At 28.8% G+C, this 23,119-nt stretch overlaps 1 protein-coding gene across 3 annotated transcripts in view; it reads right to left on the reverse strand.

The window, feature by feature from the left end:
* LOC129917734 (RNA-binding protein fusilli) overlaps window positions 1–23,119 on the reverse strand; it is a 56,637-nt gene that overhangs the window by 29,179 nt on the left and 4,339 nt on the right. For all 3 annotated transcript variants that reach the window (XM_055997815.1, XM_055997816.1, XM_055997814.1), the window contains exons 2-3: window positions 17,380–17,721; window positions 3,211–3,483 (exon numbers count right to left, since the gene is read on the reverse strand). In XM_055997815.1, coding sequence (XP_055853790.1) covers window positions 3,211–3,483; window positions 17,380–17,508 — 402 coding nt within the window. In that variant the 5' untranslated portion in view covers window positions 17,509–17,721. The remainder of the gene's footprint in view (window positions 1–3,210; window positions 3,484–17,379; window positions 17,722–23,119) is intronic.

Here is a 23,119-nt window from a genome sequence, read left to right on the forward strand (position 1 = left end):
CGAAAACACCCAAAAATATCGTTTTTTGGGAATAACTCGGCTTCAGAATGTCCTACGACAAAAAATTAAATTTTGGGTGTTTTCGCACCGGTTTTGTATGCGTTCATTTATCAATTGCTCGGCCATCTTTGGTGATAAAGAGCTGATTTTTTCTTTAAAATGCAGGACATAAATAGGACTACAAACAAGATAAGTAAGAAAAATGTTAATCATGATATAAGCTTTTTTCGAAATAATAACAAAAATGTGTTTTTTAAAAACAAGAATTTGACTTTAAATGGCTGCCATAGCCATTTTGTATTTACTCACTCAAATACAATGAAATTACATACAACGATAGAAACTATTATAATGAAGAGAATGTATGTTTATTTTTTGGTCTACGCCAATCTGGAGCAAAGATATAAGCTTAGAAGTAAAATATCAAAAAAAATGCATTTTTGTGAATAACTCTGCTAAAAAGAATGATCAGGTGGTGAGAAATTGGGTTTAAGCCTTTTACATACAACCCTATCGATCCATGAAATAAAAACTGACAGTGCCTCTGTGCGCAAGGTCAAATGACGCTTTGACTGGAGTATAACCTATTTTAGCATTGTTGCAAAAAAACCATGAATGCAATCAATTCTTTGAAGCCTAAGAAATAATCTTATATGTATAAAGGGGGCGTGGCGTCATATCAGTCCAATGTCAAAAATTGGAGTAATATTGTGATATTAGAAGAAAACTTAGATTAAGAAGAGCGTCCCAAACTTTTAACTGCATTTCTAGAGAAGCACTTTCCAGATTTTGAGACGAGTTCAGACTTTTTGAATAATAAAATGCGAAAATGGTTCTATTCTTTTTTGAAAAGTCATTTGTCTCATTTGTAAAATTTACACAAATTTCTACAACCTCAAATGTATAAGTCGTTATCCCTTTAAATGTTTATAATAATCTAAAGAAAAAGTTTTAATCATAGTTGCAGCACCAGCAGTTTGCTTAATGTCGATAAGATATAAACGGTTTCAATTTCACATGAAAGATAAAAGTGACAAAGTTCTATACCCAGTTATACGTAGCCCAATACCTAACAGGTTGTTTTTGATTAATCTTATCAGTTTCATTTTTATTATTATTATTTATTTATTTATGTCTTTTTTACTTTACAGCCTTTGTGTGATAAATTTATTAAACGAGTCGGTATATAGGTCTCACAAGTCTATATATATGTATGCAAAAAAAGGCGCGAAATCAATTATATTTATTTATAAAAAAAAAAATAATTCATCATTTCTTCAAATTAGAGAAGGGATGCAAATTTGTAGAAGAATGTGGTTATAAAAGGTATAACTGCAATAAATTTATTAGAAATCTTACAAAAAACCATTAGTGGAATATTGTGGATAACACATATTAATTGTTAATTCAATATTTGTTTTGAACTTACAAAACGTTTATCATTAAAATTATTAACCGATAAGCTAATTATACACATAAGTAGTTACTTTGGCTAAGGTTCTTGTCGTTTTTCAAAATATGACAGATGCAATTTTTCTATATGACTTGACAGATTGTTACGGTTAAACACTTTGAAAGTATTGAAATAAGTATTTACATTTGCTTATAGGGTGTTAAATAAAAATCAGATGTAAGTAAAGTCTTGAAATTTAATAATCGCAGAAGGAAAGAAAAGTGACAGACAAACATTGCCTGAACCAAAAACTTATAAGTTGTATTATAAATAGGACGTATTGTATGTTTTCGTTTTACACTATTTCTGTCTTTAAATATTCAACTAGGTTTAATTTTAGCTATGATCATTCATATAAATAATATGCTTGCTTACATTCGCTCGGAATAAATAACTTAAACAAATAAATGTAGTGCTTAGTTTGTTTGATATTACTTAAATATTGATGGAAAGTGAAAAATGCAAAAAAAATTTGAATTTTACAAAAGTCTCACCTTATTCAATGTGAAAGCAAATTTAGGAAATATTAATAGTATATTTGTTTTTAAATATAAAAATAGTGTTATTATGAAATAGTCTCGTTTATTAAAACTAACAACAACTAAACTATACATTAAAATGCTTATATTCAGTTCTGATAAATTTACGAATTGGGGCCTTTTCATATATCATACAACTTATACAACAATATCTTGTAACACTAATTTTGTTGTTTTTTTTGGTCATATATATGTATGCATACAATACATATCAGTGGTGTTGGGTATGAACATGATAACTGTATGAAAAAAATGTCGCTAAAACAAAGTTTGGCCTATTTGCACACTATTTTTTAACAAAAAAAAAAAAACTGAACGTTCAGAGCTGACTGAAATTATCTAGTTTAATACTTTTAAAAGCAGTTTTACAACAGATAAGGAGTGGAATTGAAAATGTTTTGAACTGATACAACAATAATAAATAATAATTTTTGATCGTGTTGCACAGCCTTCATGATTTTCGCTGTCAAAAATCATTTGCATGGTCATTTCTTGACGAAAAGTTGTGAAACTTTGTACAGTGAAAAATATTAAGATGAAAAATACGAAAAAACTTTCTAGTTTTTTCTGTAAGTGGCGGACTCTGGCCGTTTGCCAGAATAAGCACTTAAAAATCAAAAAGGTGGTCGAATTTTGATTTGGGAATAATTGTAAAAAATTTAAAAGTTTTTAAAACAAAGCCCATAGTCCAATTCGATATTTTTAGAACTATTGCATTTCAAGCCATTTATTAGTATTTTTTTAATAAGGAACTATTTTGACAACTTTTCTATGAATTTTCATATAAAAATGAACTTGTCTTAATATTGTTGCCAACTATGTTTAAATTCAAAGTTTAAAAAAGAAAAAAATAATAAAAAATTACAGTATATTCAACAAAATTAAATATTCAATGAAAAGTATAATCTGATTCACCGAAAAATAAAATATTCAATTTTGTTGAGAACAGTGTTCAACAACTTGCCGAAAAGTCAAGTTGTTTGAAAAAAAAAATCAATAGTGTAAACTTTCTTTCTGTACAGACTGTAGATTTTATATACTCGTACATTGTTTTTGCTTTCTTCTATGCCCAATGAATAGAAATTTTATAAATAGAATAATACTTTAAGAACAAACTATTAAAAAATATACAATAGATGCTGACTGGTACATATATGTATGTAGGTACATTTTACATACTCGTACAAATGGTTTTGGAAATACAAAAAATAAACTCACCTCTTTTATCGCCTCACTAAGAGGCTTTCCAGCAGCTTGTGCAATAGCTATTGGCAGATCGGCACTTGTCGGTGGTCCATTCACATTTTGTGGAACATCCCCCAATAAGGGCGATGTCGGTACATATGTGATTGCATTCGTTGTTGTTGTAGGAGTTGTAGCAGTATTTGTTGCTGCAGTTGTGGTATTAGATGTATCCGAACTTGTCGACAATGATCTATCTTTTCCGAATTGTCCAATCGGTCGCACCAGAATTTGCTTAACACCAACAATCTAAAAATAAAAAAAAGTAAAAATTTAAAATGGGTAAAAAAATTAATGTTTGTATGTAGGTATGACGTGGATTGAAAGGATAATGTGTGATTTATTTTTTGTTTTGTTTTTAAAATTGTGGTAGTTTACTTGTACGTTGTACGTAAAATATTCATTAACTCTCGTTTAAAAATAAAAGTAAATCTTTTAAAGAAAATGATAAAAAAATGGCATGTAAATCAGTTTAGTCACAGTAAACGACAAACTGCCGTCATAAAAAAAAGAAAAAAAAAAAAACAAAAAGAGCAAAGAAAATCAAGCGCCACTGATACATTGTAGGAACGAAGCAATAATTGAGAAATCTTAAGAGGAAGATTGATTTAAAAAAAATGCATCTTTAAATTTCGACACAACATGATTTAAAAATCAAATAGCTATCTGAGTTTCATTTTCTATTCTGTAGAATGCTGAGAGTATAACAGAGAAAAGAAGCAATGTTAAACGTCTGAAAAATTAAATTGATCATTTGCAAAATATAAACAATATTTGATGAAAGCAAATATTGTTTATATTTTGCCTGATGAAGGGGATAACCATCCCTGAAACGTAGCGCCAAAAATAAAAGATAAATATAAAATAAAATTGACTTTAAGCCTAAAATAAAAAAAAATTATTTTAAATATAAGAAAAGTCACCTAATTTGTTAAAGGAACTAAACTTATATGTATTTGATGCTTCAGGAGAAGAAATTTATTCAAGATTTCAAAACCCTCCTTAATTTTCTTGTGAAATCAGTGGTTGCTGAGATATTGATGGTTAAAAACAATTCAATGTTTTATATCTCACCAAGAAGTGCTCGTATCGAATTTTAAAAAAAAGCAAATTTAAGTTGAATAAACAAGTTATCTGATCCATAAAGTCGCTATAGGTTGGAAAGAAATTTCCAAGTTCGAAGACCAAACACCTTTTTTAAGGGAAATACCTTCACTCACATTTTGGTTATAATACCTAAATTTAGGAAAGGCCCTTGTGGGAGTTATTTTTTTCTCAATTTTTCGTTTTGCAAGTTATTTCGACATTTTAACTTTCGATATATGTACCAACCATGTATATAATTTAATTATTCGTTCAAAAAAATAACTCGAGCTAACAACATTTGGTCGCGATCCTGCCTGTCCGCGTTTTGTTCTGTCTTTATCTTGAGCTACAGCTTAAACCACTGAAGCAACTTGGTAGGTATCTGTCACAAAATCGTTTTTCTGATTTCTTACTTTTTATTTTAATTAGAATCTAGAACTCATACACAAAAGCCTTTAAGAAACCGTATTATTAAAATTAGATAAATTTTTTTTAGAATTGGAATTTTGAAAACTATATCATTTTTTTGAAAACCTATCTATGTTTTAATCTATATTTTTTTCGTTTCTGTAAAGGACTTGTTTATATGGGCTTACTTGAGTGAACATTTTAAGTTTTCGGACCCATCAGTTTCTAAAATGCATAAAATTTCAAAAAAAATACCCAAATTTGACTGTGTTTTGAAACTTTAGCCTGAAAGGACTAGTTGTTGTCAAAAATGATGTATCACGCCATATAAGATAGTAAAATTTGAGCCTGAAAGCATCTCTGTTAGCTTAATGGCTTCGAAAATATTGCTCTTCGAATTTTATCCAAATCGTGAATATTTTTCAATACTGTTTTAACATCGAGGGATTACTCGATCCACCTATTTTGTGCAAGGATGTATTTCATAAATTAAGTCAGTATAAGCGCATTTTACTAAACAAACATTTTGGGCTTTAAGAAGAGCATAAAATTAATCTTTTGATACCTTCATCCTAAAAGAAAACATTGTTAACTTATTTTTAAGATATAGGAAAATTAGATACCTACTAGTTTTGCTTAGAAACCTAGAAAAAAAGCGATGATGGCGGGTAAATCTCTGGCGGAATCTTTTATATACTAGGTAGTAGTTTCACAAACAAGCATGATTTACAATTTATTTTCTCTGAATTGAATATATTTTTTAATAATTCAATTTGTATCTTCGACTATCTTAAACAAAAATAACGTGTTATAAATTTAAAAAACAAAACTAAAACGAAAAAAACAATACGCATGCATGTCTTGATCGAATATCTACATTTCCTTATCGTTTATTAATAAGCAGCTACTAGATACGCATATATTAACGCATTTTTAAAGTATCTATCGTTCTTTAAAAAAAAAAACCAAAAAATATCCATCGGTTATCCTAATATATTCCCTTGAATCAATTATCCTCAAATTCTAAATTGACTTTCAAAATTGGATTACCTACCTACAAAAAAAAAAACTTAGATCTAAAAGTCTAGATGGGTTATTTTTGTTTGTTGTGACGATAACAAACACAAAATAACACATAACACACACATATTATTCCAACACAGTGGCTTAACGCAATGGCAAAACTGAAAAGCCAAACCACAACACTCTAATTTGCTATTCAAATTTTATTAAAACCCAAAGTTATATACTATGATCTATGAATAATGAGCTTGTGCAGGTTATAACCCCAAATTCTGAACCTACATATATACTTTTGTACTACATATATACAACACGGTTGGCAGACAAACACCATTCTCGTGCATTTTGTTTTGAATTAACCATGAACTAATAAATTAATATTAAATTATTGGGTGTAATACGCGTTATCGCATTTATAAAAGTGCATCCACTTAACAAAAAAATAAATGTTTATGTACGTATGCTTGCATCAAATATGCAGCTACAGAGCTCTAGAATATATAGCTTTTAACCTTTTTAAATATATTTTTTTGTTTAAACCATCTCAGGTGTTAAACGTATAGCTGGGGAAGTATTTTCTTTAAAGTTCGTGCATGAAAATTTATTTACAAAATATTCAAAAACTATCTAACTTGGGAATAAATATTATTTCAAGAGTTTTGGTAGAAGAAGGTAAAGAGTCTAGACTGAAATACCCATGACGACAAAAATGAAATTACGTATGTTCGTTCAAGGTTATAGTTGACTTACACATTCTAACCAAAAAAAAAAAAAAAAACGCCTATTGGGATATGGGCATTTTTAATGAAGACAACATTTGAATTTCATGCATTGCCCATTTCCGATTTTGTTTTTATTTCAACTAAAGAAGTGCTTGATGGATTATTTCCATTTAGAATTTCTAAAAAAAAAATCGGAAGACGACAGATTTATTTGGAGTTAACAAGTCAGTCATAAAAAAAAATACCCAAAAATAGGATAAAGTAGAAAACAAAAGTTTTGATTTGGGTTTTTGTGGTCAGATAATTTCTTTTTTTCTGTGCTCTTTTTTTTTTTTTTAATAAAAAGCTCAAAATAATTTGCGGCGTTTTTATGTAGATTGTTTCTATTTCATTATATTTTTTTAATCGTTCGATTGTGAAATTGTATGAATTGCTAAGTAGTTTTTTTTTTCAATGAACTTTAAAAGAAATTCGGGAAAAATCCACAGTATGAAAAAAGAGTCACAATTTGAATTAAGTTTTTAGTTAAGTCAGAGTTAAATCAATCCTCAAATAGTAGTCTGTATACAGCTGAAATAGTCTGTAAAGCTATTATAGGAATTGAAAAGCAATATATTATGACAATTGATTCTATTCTATCAGATGTTGCGGATAAATCACTAAGTTTTTCGAGTTAACTTGGAATCAAAATTGGCTTTCAAGAGTAAAATTGTAGTTTACGCAGAACCAAAATGATTTCGCTCTGAAAAATTGGTTTTTAGATCAATTCTATTTTTATTGATTTCTGTATTTGACAGATTTTGTTAATTGAAGATGATTAATGCTGTTCCAATTCTTAAGCTCAATGCGAACTCAATTAAAGTTATAAGTTACATTAGTCTTTCGATTCAATCCATCGAGCCGTTTTTTGTTTTATTCGATTGAATTTTTGCAAAAACATTACCTAAAGAATCAAGATTTTGACTTTACTCGTAAATGATCATAATCTTTAACCAAAACCAAAAAAAATGTAATTTTTTCAGTTTTTGTGTGCACTTGTAAGAATTCGGGCAAGAATTTTTGTTAATTTTAATTTTTGTTAGTGAATTGATAAAAAAAGAAGTTATTAAAGACAAAACTATAAAATTCTTAAAAAAAAAAATGAAACCAATCATAAAAATATCTTTTTTTTTTTGGAACAATTAATTTTAAATCAAAAGTAAACGGAATATACAACAAATAAGAACTTCTAACAGTTCTTCATTCTTAAATCATCCATAACTTGAAGCAAAGAGACAAATTAGTGCCCTTGATAAATAATGAACTTTTTAAGATTTAATTCGGTTTTAAATGTATACCTACAACTTTTTTCATACATTTTATAAATATCGGCAAGATCACTAAAGACCATTTAAATACGTCGACAATTATTATTATTAAATATTATTATTTTTAAAGACCTTTACCTGTCATAACTTGAACAACAACAATGACCAACAAAAAAAGATACAAATAAGTTTTTTTTTTTTTTTTTTTAAGTAAGTCTCTCGAATGTATTGTTATACCACACTGGTTTCGCCGCGCCGCAATGCCGCCAAGACTGGACCTTTGGCCGTAATAATAAAATTTTTACTCTTTACACAAATCACTGATGTGTTTGCAATAATCTCAAGCAATAGGTTTTGTTTTTATGCATACTCATTGTCACTGTATCTAATGCAAATTAAGAAAAGACTTGAAGTACCTACGGTCTTACGGTTAACACCGAACTCGATATTATTACCATGTCCTATATATTTGAAGCGAATTACTTTTAAATTGCAAAACAAAAAAAAAGATGATTGGAGAGTTGCGAGTGAAGTAGTATATATACACAATTAACATCGGTAATTGTCAATAGACAGGTCATAATAGATGTAATTAAGTACCAATTACCCTCGACGAGCTAATTATGCCTCTCTCATGGATGGCTGATGCTAATACAAGTATGTATATGAATAGGACTTTGAGATGATTGAAATGTCATAAAAAGATCGAAATTGTTATTTTTGAAATCTATAAAGGAAATGACACTAAATGTCGCGCTATGTGTCGTCCTGGTCAATTTTCTATTGAAATGGTCTTTGAGAAAGTGTATTCAGTTGTTCATTTAATTTGTTTTAAAGAGAAATTTATCAATTATTATAGATAAATATAACTGTTATGGACATTTAATAAAAAGTGCATAGGTAAATGATCGTCATTATTACACTTGCTGTCAACGGCCAAGGCACCAGATATGCTTACAAATAAAATGTACACTGAGGGAAAAACCGCATCGTAAAATGTAATATGTTCAACGTTGATTTAATGTAGAAAAAACTAACATGAAATATCTTTAAATTAAAATTGAAGCAATTTAAGAAATTTTTTTATTTTTGTCGGACTTCAGCTTTTGTAGCATTTTGTCACCCTAATTTCCAACAGTGAGATTGCACAGTGGTAAAGCGTTCGCCTAGAGACCCAACAGTTGTAGGTTCGATACCCGGCTGCCAATTTTTTCTTTTTTTTTATAATAAATTGATGCTTTTTTTCAAAGTTGAAACAACTTTGATTTAAAGATGTTTTATAACGGCAAACCACTTTAAACTAACGATGTTCTACTTTGATTTTAAAATTTTCGTCTTCAACGCAAAATCATTCCGCGAAATAGTTGAATCAACGTGGTTTTCGTTGATTTTAAAGTGGTTTTTTCCCTCAGTGTAGATAACAAAAATTTCACACAGGGATGCTTAGATTGGGTTTCAGTTGTTTGGAAAAGAGAATCTTAAATTCCTTACAAGAGTTAAAAAAAAAAAACTTGGATGCATTCTCTTCGGGGTGAATCCATGAAAAAAGTTCACCTATTTTTCTTTTGAAAGTTTTGTATAATATACAAATCTCAACTTTTGCGTAAAATCCGAAAAATGGCTGAAAATAGCACTTTTATTAAAGTTGACTTTTACTAGGATTATCAATCAAGTTCAATTACTTCTTCGGCTTGGAATAATTTTAAAAATTATTTTCTTCTTATTAGGTATTGCTCTCATATGCCACTCTTTGTTAGTTTCATTTTGCTAGTTTCACGAAGTCCTCAGACCTAAGCTCCCGACTAACAAATTTGCTTCTATAAAGCTTTACAGGTGTTAATGTAGCTCCTATAAAGCTTTATAGAAGGGATAATGTTTGTTGGGCTATGACTACACGGTCAACGAAATCGGTCAACGCGTTGACTCTCTTACGTAAAAATGACGTCACAATCTGTCCCAATAGTGTCACGTCGTCTGATCGTCAACGAAAACTGCTGTCATTGCGTTGACGGGTACGATGACACTCGCGTTGACACACATTTTTGGGTCATCTGTCAATGCCATTGGGACGCGTCCGTGTAATCATAGCTTTAAATAAAAATTTGTTTTTAGATAAGTTTTAATTTTTGATTAAAATTTCTAAGTCGAAATGTGTGAATGAGACATTTTACTCGAAATAGTAGATTTTTAAAAATAATAGAAAACTATTAAAAAAAGTAGGTATTGATAATTTTTACTCAATCAATACAACACAAAATAGCTTTCTTTAAAAAAACAAAACAAAAAAAAGAATAAAATGAAGAGCTTCTTAACTAGCCCCTTTCAGACGAGGCGACGGTTTTCTTGTCCTCGACCGTAGCCTTTTTTGGACAAGGACAATTTTTCAATGTTTATTCATCAAACGATTGGTATGAAGAGTGTGAAACCGACTTTTAAAACATAATTTCGACTCTTTTCAAGTCTTACACTGGAGACTAGATAACTGCTTATCTCGATGATACACAACAGTTTACGGGATCCGCTTAAAATTTCAATTAATGCTTTCATTACCTTCATTGTACATTCTGGAAAAGCAACAAAATCAAATAAACCATTTTTTTTTAAATTCTAACTGCCCTAACACATCAAATCGGCCTTTCACGTTAATCAAGATTTATTGTTCAATTTTGATTATACTTTCTAAATGCAACACCTACACTTACAAATCTGAAATAAATGACATTTCTTATCCGATTTTTTTTGGACCACCCTAATGCATACAAAAAACAAAACAGAAGGTTATCTTTTATGATTTACTAATTTACGAGTAAGTTAAGATTAGAAGAAAGTAATGCTAAAAGAATTGGTAATTTTATAAACAATTTCACAACGTAACTTAAAAGTATCTTCTTTATCAAACTCATTTATTTTTTGTGTTAGTTTTTTATTGCCTTTTTTTTTTGTTAAGGGGCTTAATCAAATCTTTATACAAACAAATAGACATAAAATTAAATTATTTCCAAGTGCTAGAGTATTGATAAATCCATTTTCAAGTACATTTGTAACAATTTTTTACAATAGGAATCAAATAGTAGACAATCAATAAATCTAAAATATTATGTTCCTTATCATTTTTTTTTTTTTGTTTTTGTGGAAAAGAAAAGTGAAAAGTATATATTTCGTCAATTTATTCAAATCAATAATATAAACAAAATTGTATAATTTTTAATTATATTAATAAGGCGGAGTCTAGACCTCAAAACAAAATTTTACAAATGCTATCTAACTAAAAGATATAACTTAGAATAAGAGATAACAGAGGAATATTAGTAAATAAACAAATAATAATTGTTACCTACATCACCTGCGTTTTGTTGATTGATTACGCCAGTGATTAAGCAATTTCGTACTAATTCACTGTATTTAATGAAGTGTTTTGTTATGCATCTAGAATTTTGAAGATGCTTGATGCATTATTGTCATACAGATAAAGAGTATCTACATATACAAAACATAAAACGAATATGAATCATTTGAATGCTCGTTAATTGCTAGTAATCATCGTCATGCTATGTCTCTCTCGGGGTAACTATCTTTAAAGCAAAACTAATCAAAAAAGCTATTTTATAAGTTGATTTTATACTATATGAGTAGAGTATATACTCGTACATTATCTGTGAGCATTTTTTTTTTAAGCTTTCAATAATGTATTTTATCTTAGCCAAAAAGTTGTTTTCCTATACCACACATCATTGGTAGATGTATGACAAGTGAAGCTATTAAGATTATTCTGTCTAAAATTGTATTGAATATTAAAGGGTGTTTTTTAGTGTGTGTAAAATAGTTTTTTTTTTTTAATTTTAATCGAAAAAGCACGATAAATTATTAAATTTAAACTTTTCATGTGTTTTGATCAATTTGTATCAAAAATCCAAAAAAAAATAGGTCCCATTTTGAATGTTCGATGACAAACCATTTTGATGAGAAAAAAAAAAAAATATAAACTTGGAAGTCATTAAAACCACCTTAGGATCGGGAAAAGTTTTTATAAAATCCATTTCTTTTTATAATATAGTTTCTAATAATAATATAATATAGGATCTAATGTTCACTCAGGTTGGTAATTTTCATTTCAGATACTTATCTAAATGGCATAAAGCACCAGGAACATAAGAAATACAAAATAGGGGTCCTTTCGCGTACTTTATTTTTGGCTAATTAGTTTGGTCCTGACAAAAAAAATAAGTGTTTCGGTCAGTGGGCACCCAAAATACTTAAAAACATACTTCATTCAACACAACTGCAAGACTTCGTAGGTGTTATTTTGAGGACTTTTGTAAGCAGGGGCCCCAAAAAATTAAAAAATTCAATCTCAAAAATTGTAGCTTTGCTAAATGCTTATTTGTTGAGCAATGAATATTTATGAATATTTCTTGTATTCCAATTAGGTATTAATTTAAAACATGCTTCTCCGGTTTGCTCAAATGAATGCAGAAATTTTGAAAAAAAAAAAATATTTTTTTTAAATTTTGTTTTGTTGTGTATAATTGTGACTTTTTCAAACATAAATTTACCCAAGTTCTAATTTTTTAACTAGAACGGTTTTTTTTTTTTAATTTTAAAGGTTTTGTTTAAAAAAGTAAGCTCTAAGCTACAATTACTGTACAAAAAAAAAAGTTTCAAAAAAGTCTTTTCTCCATCGGTACAACAAACAGCAAGTGTACTTTTAAACTTCTAAGTGAAATAAAAACCGACCAATAGGAGCTATAAAAATGTTGAAAAACGTAAACAAAAAACACAAGACAAACAAAATAGGTAGTATGTTGAGCGCGTTGAGCGTATCATGAACGGGCGAAAGCTTATAACGCATTGAAGTTGGGATCAACTCATTTTTTGAATTGAATTACATAAGGTTTATTCAATCACTCCGCTGAAACAAATATTTTTTAGTTTTTTACTATTTGTTGTTCGTTATTATAGCTTAAAATGAGCTTGTATTTGGAAATGTGTTACCAAGAATCTTTTGAAAGAGTTTTGGTAAATTAAAGTCCGTTGAGAAAATATCGAACTTGGTTAAAAAGAGCTTATCTTCAAAGTCGCGGCTGATGCCCATATTTTAAATGATTCTACTTGTACATAAATGAAATCCTTTCAGAAAATTATTTTTTTCTTTTAATCAAAATTTCAATATTCCAGCTGCAATAGTAACACCCTCTTTTGATCTTCTTGCTGGAGAAATCTATTTGAAGATGTTTGTATAGATATTTGTAGGTAGATATACAATATCTATGGACAAATGCCCCATGTCATAGTTTGATTGCCTGACTTGCATGCAAACAATAAAAAAAATAAATAGAAATGCTATGACTTAGTGATATCTCTGATGGTTGTAACTTAAAGGTAGCAAGTAGCAACAAGCAAGTGATTGAATGTTTGATACGCATTCAAATATGAAATTGCACATACGCCTCTGGAATAGATTTGTATGTCTGTCGTCTATCATCATCATCATGCTTAAAGTTTAATTGGCTCGTGCTATAGAACTTTGATCGTTAAGAAAAAAAAAAAAAAGAAGTGATGAATATAAGTGTTTCGGCCTCTGGAAGCTTTAAACTGTTTTATACGATTTGACTACACTAGATGGTTGTAGTTAACGAGCCTTGGCATAAGATAAACATTCATAATATATAGATATGTTGAGGCTGACCCCTCGACCGCATTGGATATAATAATTTGACTTTTTATTCAGATAAACCTATAACTATATTTATATGTCCATTATAAAATTCATTGTGTGCTTAAATAGCAATTTGAAATCACGAAACCGATAAGATACTCGTATACCTAGGTAAATGTTACTACTACTATCTATACCTCTCTCCCCTCGATTCTTTATTTAATGATAATTTTCCGCTTCAATTATATTGAACACATGTTTTATCGGTGAAAAAAATTGAGTTTGTCAACAACAACAAAAACAAAATATAATAATCTTCTATATCAACAGTAATTTTATTTTATTTTTTTATTTTCAAAATTTTTCTCATAATTGCACTAAAAAAAAAACATAAGTAAATGCTTAGTAGCTTGAAGGCTATTCGATTGTTTTGATAAGAATACACAACAATGTATTAAAAGTTCTAAAATGAACGCAAATTACGTAAACCAATCAAGATTGATATTGACTTTCTCTTTCAAAAATGTTTGTGTCTGAAAATTAGTACCTATACAAGTCTCTGGTGCGATGAGCTCAAGATAAACGAAACCTAGTGACATGTTAAACTACGGACTATTTATGTGTTCGTATAGTTTGATTTTTGGAATGGAGGTCCCATTTTTTTTGTACACAAGACCCATGGTCATAGTTATTAATAGTATGAAATAATATGGATTCTGTATGTATTTTGATGCGCTGAATCCGAATCTGAGTTTCGTTCGTATCCATCAGGTCATGAGTTTAAAGTTTAAGGATTCAGCGCATCGAAATACATAACCCTTTGTTGTTTTGTCTGTGTGATACAAAAGTTATTCCCCCAATGGTAGCGTTTCCAGATTCCCCGATTTTTCGTATTTCTTCCGATTTTTTGAGCTATTAACGATTGCCCTATTTTGTGTTTAAAAATAAGGTTTTCTCCCGATTTTCAACTCAAAAAAGTATGTGCTACCTTAACATCGTCACTTTTTTCATAGAAACATTTAAAATTTTATTTTAAAGTTGGCAGAACTTCACTTAAACGTTTTAAAAATTCTTTTCGTCTAATTTGTTTTCTTTTTTTAACAGTTGTTGGTTTAAATCTATCTGTTTTATTCACTATTTGGTTATACATAGTGGAAAAATATTTTAAGAGAATATCTGAGTAACAAACAGGACCATTCCGCAATTCATTAACGACAGACGATATCGTTATGACGATAATCTTGCTTCACTTAAAAGCGATAATTAATTATTATTAGGCGATATCGTTTTGACGATTGAAAAATTTTGGAAATCCGTAATTTTATCGAAGCAACCCTGATTTTTCCAGGGAAATCTGGTATTTACCAAGGTGGCCCGTATTTTGTCCGAGAAATTTTTTATTTTATCGGTAAACCCGTGACTTTGCCTGCGCAATAGGTAATTTTAAAGGAGCAGAGTCGTACACACCATTGGGGAAAGCGGGACGGTGCCACGGGGCCCCGACACGCCAGTGCCCCGACTGGAAACGATGTAGAGAAGGCAACTTATTATAAAAGTAACGAAGCAAAAAGATATTTGTCATGAATCACTTCGGACACAAAAGAGACAAATTATATTCTTCAGTGTAATGCATAATGAATTGGTAGCCAGCCACATGATATTTCATCTCAAAAAAATATATTACCTCAGAGGCCCCAAAAAATTAAATTGGTTTTTTGAAAGAAAAATTATATATTATCTTTGGGCCCCAAAAATTACTTACTTGAATAATCTTAGCGACCATCAAGTTTACGTAGGGCGTATACGTACTTCTTTATTTGTTCTTATTTTCTATATCAAAGAGGCCTCCAAATATCAAAGGAGCCACAAAATTTGTTCATGCCCCGGGGCCCCTGCAACTCAAAATATTCTCGTGATTTTATCGATATTCTCAAAAGTTGCGTATTGATAAAAAGATTCCGAGGACGTATTTACTTGTGTAATTTGGAGATAACTTTGGGGCTTCTACCCTCGATTTTTTAAATACATAAATAAATATTTTACCATTAAGAGACTGGTAGTGGTAGGTCCTTAAAAGTTATATTCAAATTAAAAAGTGAGACAAAATATAAAAGGTACTCGTTGATACGAAAGTTTTGAGACCTTTATCGATAAAATACACTTAGGAGCAAAAAATGGAATCAAACTTTGCGTTCTGTAAAAACTATACCTAATTGGTGAGGATGTAATTGGCATACATGAATGTCAATTGCACCATTAAAAATCTTAAAACAAAAGCTTTAAATCAATGCTAGGAACTTAAAAACCCGTTAACTTTATGAGGATCCAATCAACAAAAATGAAGTATGTAAGGAAAAAAAGACTGACATTGAAACAGAGAGTATCTGGAAAATTTAACATTACAAAAAAATGAAGTGCAATTTATTGACAGATAACGATGATACTATCGTATGCATTTTTATGTTTTTACCAACAATTCAAAGTAAAAAATTCAAGCTTTTAAATGAGACCATGAGACTTGAAGAAACATTATTTTATCCATTGCAATTTTTAATATAAATAATTTATTTGATTCTGTTTTTGTTTTCGCCTAAGTGTAGAAGCTTATCAAATTCTAAAACCACCTCATCGCTTTTTACCGAAATGATTTTTCGTATATAGTTTCACAAATGGTGTGAAAAATATTCATAATAAAAGTTCTTCAAAAATTCTCCTGTTGAAATTACTAAACAATGTTTAGACTAAAACTTTATATTAAACATAATGGGAGCTAACGCTAAAGCTATAAAATTCATCCATCCTGAAGCTGAACATAATTAGCAGACTCCATAATACTTAAGCAATGTAAGTAATCTTTTTTAATTATAACAAATATTAACTGTTAAACAGCTGATTCGATTTATTCATTAATCCACGACTAAAACATGAAACCTTGATAACTCTTATAAAGCAAAATCCTAAATTCTTCTTTTTGATGAAGACATTTAAGAAATACTTTGTGCGGTTAGTCTGCGGTTTAATGTTAGCTAGCATATCCATCTATAAGATACTTGGCATTTGAAATGATTACCCTTTTTAGTTTTAAAAATAGAAACAGGCAACACATTACCAAATAATAAATATTCTATATGGGAACCATTTTCAATTTTGAGTACATATACACATATATACAAAATTTGAATGTTTGGAATGCCTACATAAACTATGGATTATAACAATGTGGCACAAATATATTTTTTTGTAATCTGAGATCATACTCGTATATACTCCAGCTGGTTATAATTTAAAACAATTACCGAACGAATCAAAAATCACCAAGATGCCATTTTGCATTTGAAGTGAAATTAAATCTTCGCTGAGTTTTCGTTTCGGGAATACCGAAAAAATGGCGATGAAGCTTTTGGTTCAGAAATAAAATTCTTTTGAGAAATAGTAAAGAAAACATGAAATTTTTTTTTGGGATTTAGTTGAATTGTTGAAATACTGTCGAAAGGTTAAATAGTTTTTCATGAGTATGCAGAACGGATTTATTTCAACAAGTTATCTTTATGCCACTTGTTATCAATTAGATAAGGGACCATTCATAAATATAGCTCACAAACATTGGGGTGTTAAGGGTATTCTAAGCGTGACGATATGTTATTATGAAACAGCCGAATTTCGCAGTTCATCAATTTATTTTTTTTTTTATAAATTTCGAAAAATATAAAAAAAAAACTTCATTGCCGATTTAAGATATGAATTTCTGAGTAGGTAATTTAAGAATCCATAGATTTCTGATAAATAAAATACATAGATTATTTCTTTGTTTTGCAATTGGTAGTACTTTGATTAGAAATTGAATTCTTTTTCAATATGAGTATTAGTACCTACATACAACCCAATAATAGTAAAAATTGTGTATTTTTGTGCAAGCATACAATTAAAACTTTTAAATATTTACCTGATTTGACGCAGCATCGATGACAACATATACTAAAAGTATAATTTCCTTTTCATCGGAACCAAGTCCTTGTCCATTTTGGCCACATGTGGCTACATACATTGAAACTACATGTTCTGGTCCTTGCATTTTTTTTTTTTTTTTGTTTCTTCTTTGTTTTTGTTTTAAATATAAATATATAAAATTAAGTAAAAATTAATTTTGTTCTTGTGGCAATTTAAAACAAAGAATTAAATTTAATTATCAACATGATATTTTTAAGCATAAATTCGTATGTATGTAGGTATGTATATTCGGGTAGATTTGTATAATAAAGTTGACTTGAGTTAGGATTATGATGGACTGAAAAGAAAAGGAATATTTTCAAATATTAAATAATAATTATTTAATAACTAAAAAAAATATAATTTTTTTCTTAAATATTTTGGTATTATTTTAAATGATTTCTGATTTTTATGTTCCTACTTTATTAAAATTGACACTAAGAAAATAAGCCGTTTGGAGATTCATATTATAATAGTGCACACTTTTTTTTTTGAAAATCATATCATAACACAAACACACCTGTTGAAATGGTCAGGGATTAGAGAGACAAAGCACCATTTTAAAAAAGAGGTTATGTGAAATTTCATTTTCAAATAAGAGCGAATTAGAAAAATGCCAATAAACAGCATCGATTGAAATAAGACATGCGGGCTTTAAAAGGTCATCAATAGAGTAGATGATAAGGAACAAAATTAACAAAAATTATTATTTTCAGAGTAGCGCTATTGTTTTGGTTTTAGTTTTATGATTAGGTTAGATCTTAGATTGTATTTCAAATGAGGTTGTTCCGTAGTTTTTGGGTAACATGTACATGGTTTAGGTACAAAGGACTCATATCAATTTCAACTTGGTGGATGTGTTTGGATGATAATATAATGTGATTGGTATATGTGTATTTGGATAGGTATAGGTCCTTGTATTGAATCCAAGATATATAAAATTTGTATAGAGCCTAGTGGGGGGGATTCCAAAATAATGTGCACTAAAAATTAAATTTTTTTTACCACAAGATAATTCTTTCTTTTACAAAATATAAACAAATACATAGCTACTTATTGAGGAAGGAAGAGTTCAGCATTATAATTTTCTTGGTGGTATTATTTATTAAAAAACTGCAATTGCATTTTAATTATTATTTCTTTTTAAATTAAAACCCAACCCCAATTAACAAATATTATTGAAGTAATTTTTCTATTGAAATAGATCATTTAAAAAACATTAAAATGGAAAAATTTAAGAAATATACCTATTAAGAAAAATCTATAAAATATGTAAAGAGAAAAAATTAACTTTATTATATCGTTTATTATTTTGTTCTTAGCATTTATAGAGCATATAAATGAGAAAAAAAGATACTTAATTGTTTGAGTTCAACATAACAGTAAGAAAAGCTATTGTGGTTTTTAAGGTCGATTTTTTTTAACCTTTTCACCAACTTTTTTTTGGAACGTATCATTTAGCAAGTGGTGATTATCAATGTTAAAGATTTGTTTCTGTATCCAGACTTTTATTCTTAAAAAACTTGCTTTGCATGAATTTGTAAAATATTTTAAAATTAAAAACTAATTTACAATTTACAGTAATAATAATAATTTTTTGTTTAATATTTATTAAATTGATTGGTTTTATGGTTAAAATTCTTCAAAACTAGTATTTAATTGAAATATGCACTATGCCTAGATACTTATAAAAATGCGAAGTTAAACAATTTAAAAGCTCATAAAAGAAAATCTGTCACAAAAGACCAAAATACAGTAGGTTTTTAAAAACCCGTTTTAGCGAATTTTCGCCACATTCGCTTTTCTTGCCTACCTAGCTACTGGGTGAAATTTATACAAAAGGTAGGTATTGCGTTACTAAGTGCCCTATTTAAAAAAAAAATTGTAAAATATTGCTTTGTAAAATAATATTTATTGTTAAGTTACTGGATTTATAAGTTTATATGTTCTTACAACTTTGCATGTTAATTTTCTTATTAAAATTTTCTTTTCGTGGCAAAAGGAACTGGATTTAATTGCACTATGATAAAGCGGTATAGTAAAAAAAAAAATGGTTCATCTACCAAAAAACGAATAACCAAAGCTTATGTAGTGCTTTTCAACTCTCAAACATTCTTTGATAGGTGTAATTTATTTGCAGGAATGGTGCGGAAAACCACAACTTTCTGCCGAATCTGAACAGCTAGGGTGTAATGCACTTCTTCATGACAATGATACTGTTAAACCCTTTGACCCAGCCAGTATAACTCGAAAAAAATAAAGGTTTACACATTTAAAACCAGAACCTGATACATCCAGCCCGACAGTTCATCGTACTAATCATCACTACCCACAGGGAGCTATGATAAAATAATTGTATTACCAAAAAAAAAAAATGTTTGTTTATTTTTGTTCAAGCTTTTGAAAAAAGGATTTATTGAAGCTTCAAGTTTATGGCAAAATCGTGAGCGATAAAACAATTTGAATTATCCAAGGTCACGAAAATCATTGTTTGATTAGAATTTTTGGGTCTTGAACAATTTTCAATCTTAACGGTTTTTAAATCTATTAACTTTATGTAAATTATTTACGAATGCTTCACGTTTTAAAAAAATACGCTGTAAAAATAGCTTAAGAATTTTTGGTTGTTGAATCATTTTTATACAATATTTATTTATTTTTTAAAAAGGGGCTTTTTCATTGCAAACAAAAAATATAATATCAAGAAATGAAAAAATAAAATGTTTTACGTAATCCCAAACGTTTTGAAAAATTACTAGTACGTCAATCATCGAGTGGAGTGTGGAGGTGTGACATGCTTTTTGTATATTTTTGACACAAAAAATAAGTTTTCGCTATGTAAGGTTATTGTTTCACTAAATGATTAAACTATTCAAGATCGTGACTTGAAAGAGCAACCTTAGGAAAAAGTAATGTTGGACAATGCAAAACAGTTAAAAATTGTCAAATTTCAAACTTTCGCATTACTCAACGAAAGTGTAGTTTCATCCATCAACCATTAAACTCACAACCCAAATGCACAATTAAACGCTCCCGATAAGGACGTGAATTGTTTTTACAAAGTCTACAATACCAGCTACTGGTATATCTATCAAATTTTTGTAGTTAATTATAGATATCCGTATTTTAATTAATTGCATGAAGACTGTTTGATTTATTAATTCTTCAATCCAACATATATCATATCATAATATGATATTGCAGAGGTTCATATTTGGAAAATAACTAATGACTTCGCACCGAATACGAATGTAGAAGATACACGCACCGGTTAGATAGAGTTGGTAGTAGGTATATATGAATAACGATGCGAAACGCATTGTCCAGTTAAACCACTTTTACCCGGCATCAGCTTAAGAAAAAATTAACCAACCTATAACAACAAACGTATCACATTTTCCAACAAAAAGCGAACCATTTTGTCTTATCAAGTAATAAAAAACTGATACTTTGTTAAATTAAAATAGACTTGATGATGGTTAGTACGAGTACAACTTGTTTAAAGTTGACTTTAAGCATAAAAATGTAGGCCTATGGTTGAACTTGTATAAAAACACCAAACATGGTGAGCCCCTTTCTTTATGAGATCATGGCAAGTGCAATGCATTATGTTGGTTAAAACTTTCGTTAAGTTGTTGTTAAACAAAATACAAAAGAAAAAAAATTAAAATACAAGCAAATATTTTTTGTGAAATCAATGACAAGTTGTCAGCATTTATGATGTGAGTTCATGTGAGCTTGACATCATCATAATATTTATGTGTTGCACTGCGTACAAACAAAAAGATACAAAAATTTATTATTATTTTGTTGTTTCATTATAATTGTTTGTGTTATAAAGGTTCAGAGAGCAAAAATTAAATTGGCAACGTTGTTGGAGCATTTATCTTTAAAAAAATAAAATAAAAACAAAATGATAAAAATGTGTACTTTTTCATTGTAACTTGGTCATGTTAGACGTCATCATCATCTTAAAAAAAAGTTGTTGAATTATATTCATATGTTATGGCTGAAATTATAGTAATAACCTTAAGGCAAAGGTTAATGTCTTAGAAATTCTTCAAGTTGTTGATGATGTTTTTTTTTATATTAAACTAGGTACTTATACTTACTCGTATTCATATACATGTTGCTTAAAGTAACATTTAAATAAATTTATTGTAAATTTTATCCAAGGTAAACAATCAAGAAAGGTTTGAATGAAAAAAAAAAAACTAACGATCTTCTTATTAGAAATCGGGTGATAAAATGTTGGGTCAAGAAATGTCGTTAGCAATAACGTTCAACTAGGAATTTAAACGAAATTACAAAAATAACTTCTAAGTTAATAAACAAAAAAGATTTTAAAAAAAGGGCTGGGTTGAATGTTTCTGTAAGATCATTCTGCCTTTGGGTAGATCAATCACAGGTTAAAGAAGTATAAAAGAAACTTTGAAATCCTAACAATAAATCTTTTCCATTCTTGAAAAGAATGAATGAAAAAAACTTGAGTTAAAGGCCCTTTTTATCAAAACAACATTTATATTGAATTTGTTTTGGTTAGAAAAGATTTTATTTTCATTTTATTACATTCAAAATACCTACACAGAGAAAAAGACCACCTAAGATTAAGCGGATTTCTGCATGATTTTTTGCTGAGATGGCTTCCGTCTTAATTTAAGCGGAAAACTATTTAATTTTAGATGAAAATCTTCTTATTTTTATGATAAGTTTTTAATGTTTTGTGTAAAATTTTAACTAACATGGCTTCCAACTCTTACGGAAACACTGCTGATATTTACAAAATCCTACTTTAAGTAGTAGATCACGCTTAATTTTAACGGACATTTTTTTCTCCGCTTTTCTTGTCTTATTTTACGTCCGTTTAATTCTGACAGATACAAAATGTATAGTTGCAAACGAATGTGTATTTTATAGCTGAATCTTAAGTACCTTAAGGTTTTCGTTTTCATGACATGGAAAATAGACCATTTTCAATATGTACATAATTAGAAGTTGTTGTACAATAGTCGGAATAAGTATTTTGACAAAATGAACATTTATCGATCTGTTGAGAATAATCTGTAACGGTTAAAGATAAAAGATCCAAGTAAACGGTAATTTAAAAGGTTTGCTATGATTAAGCTGATGATGGTCAAAGTCAGCCATGTGGGTTGTATTATGCTTCGATGTTGTCATTTTTGTGTTAGCAGTGCGAATTTCTGAGTGGAAAAAATATTTTGACAAACGTTTTTTTTCAATGTGGGTACACCGAAAAAAAAAATTTGATAATAACAGCTATCAAATTAACATTTTTCAGTGACAAAAGTCGTCCAACAATTAAAATATCAATTTTGATATTTTATCATATCATTTTGACATTTTTTTAAGTTAAAGTGGATAGTGAAAATTTCACTTTGATAATTAAAATATTAATGTTGACTAGATTTTACGTTTTAGTTTATTATAATGAAATCTATTTCTTTCCTTTTCATTTTTGTTATTTTTATTATTTTAAGAATTTTCTTTCTTTTTTCAAAACATTACTGAAAGGGAATATTCTTTACAAAATAATGGTGATATTATTTTTTCTATTATAGGTGATATAATTGTTTTGTTATTTTCTCCCAAACTATGTGAAGTAAAATCTTAGTGCCGATCAAATTTTCTCAGTAAATCATACATTTTACTTCGAAAAAACACAAAGCGCCCTTAAA

The sequence above is a fragment of the Episyrphus balteatus genome, chromosome 4, assembly GCF_945859705.1.
Source record: "Episyrphus balteatus chromosome 4, idEpiBalt1.1, whole genome shotgun sequence".
NCBI classification, from domain to species: Eukaryota; Metazoa; Arthropoda; class Insecta; order Diptera; family Syrphidae; genus Episyrphus; species Episyrphus balteatus.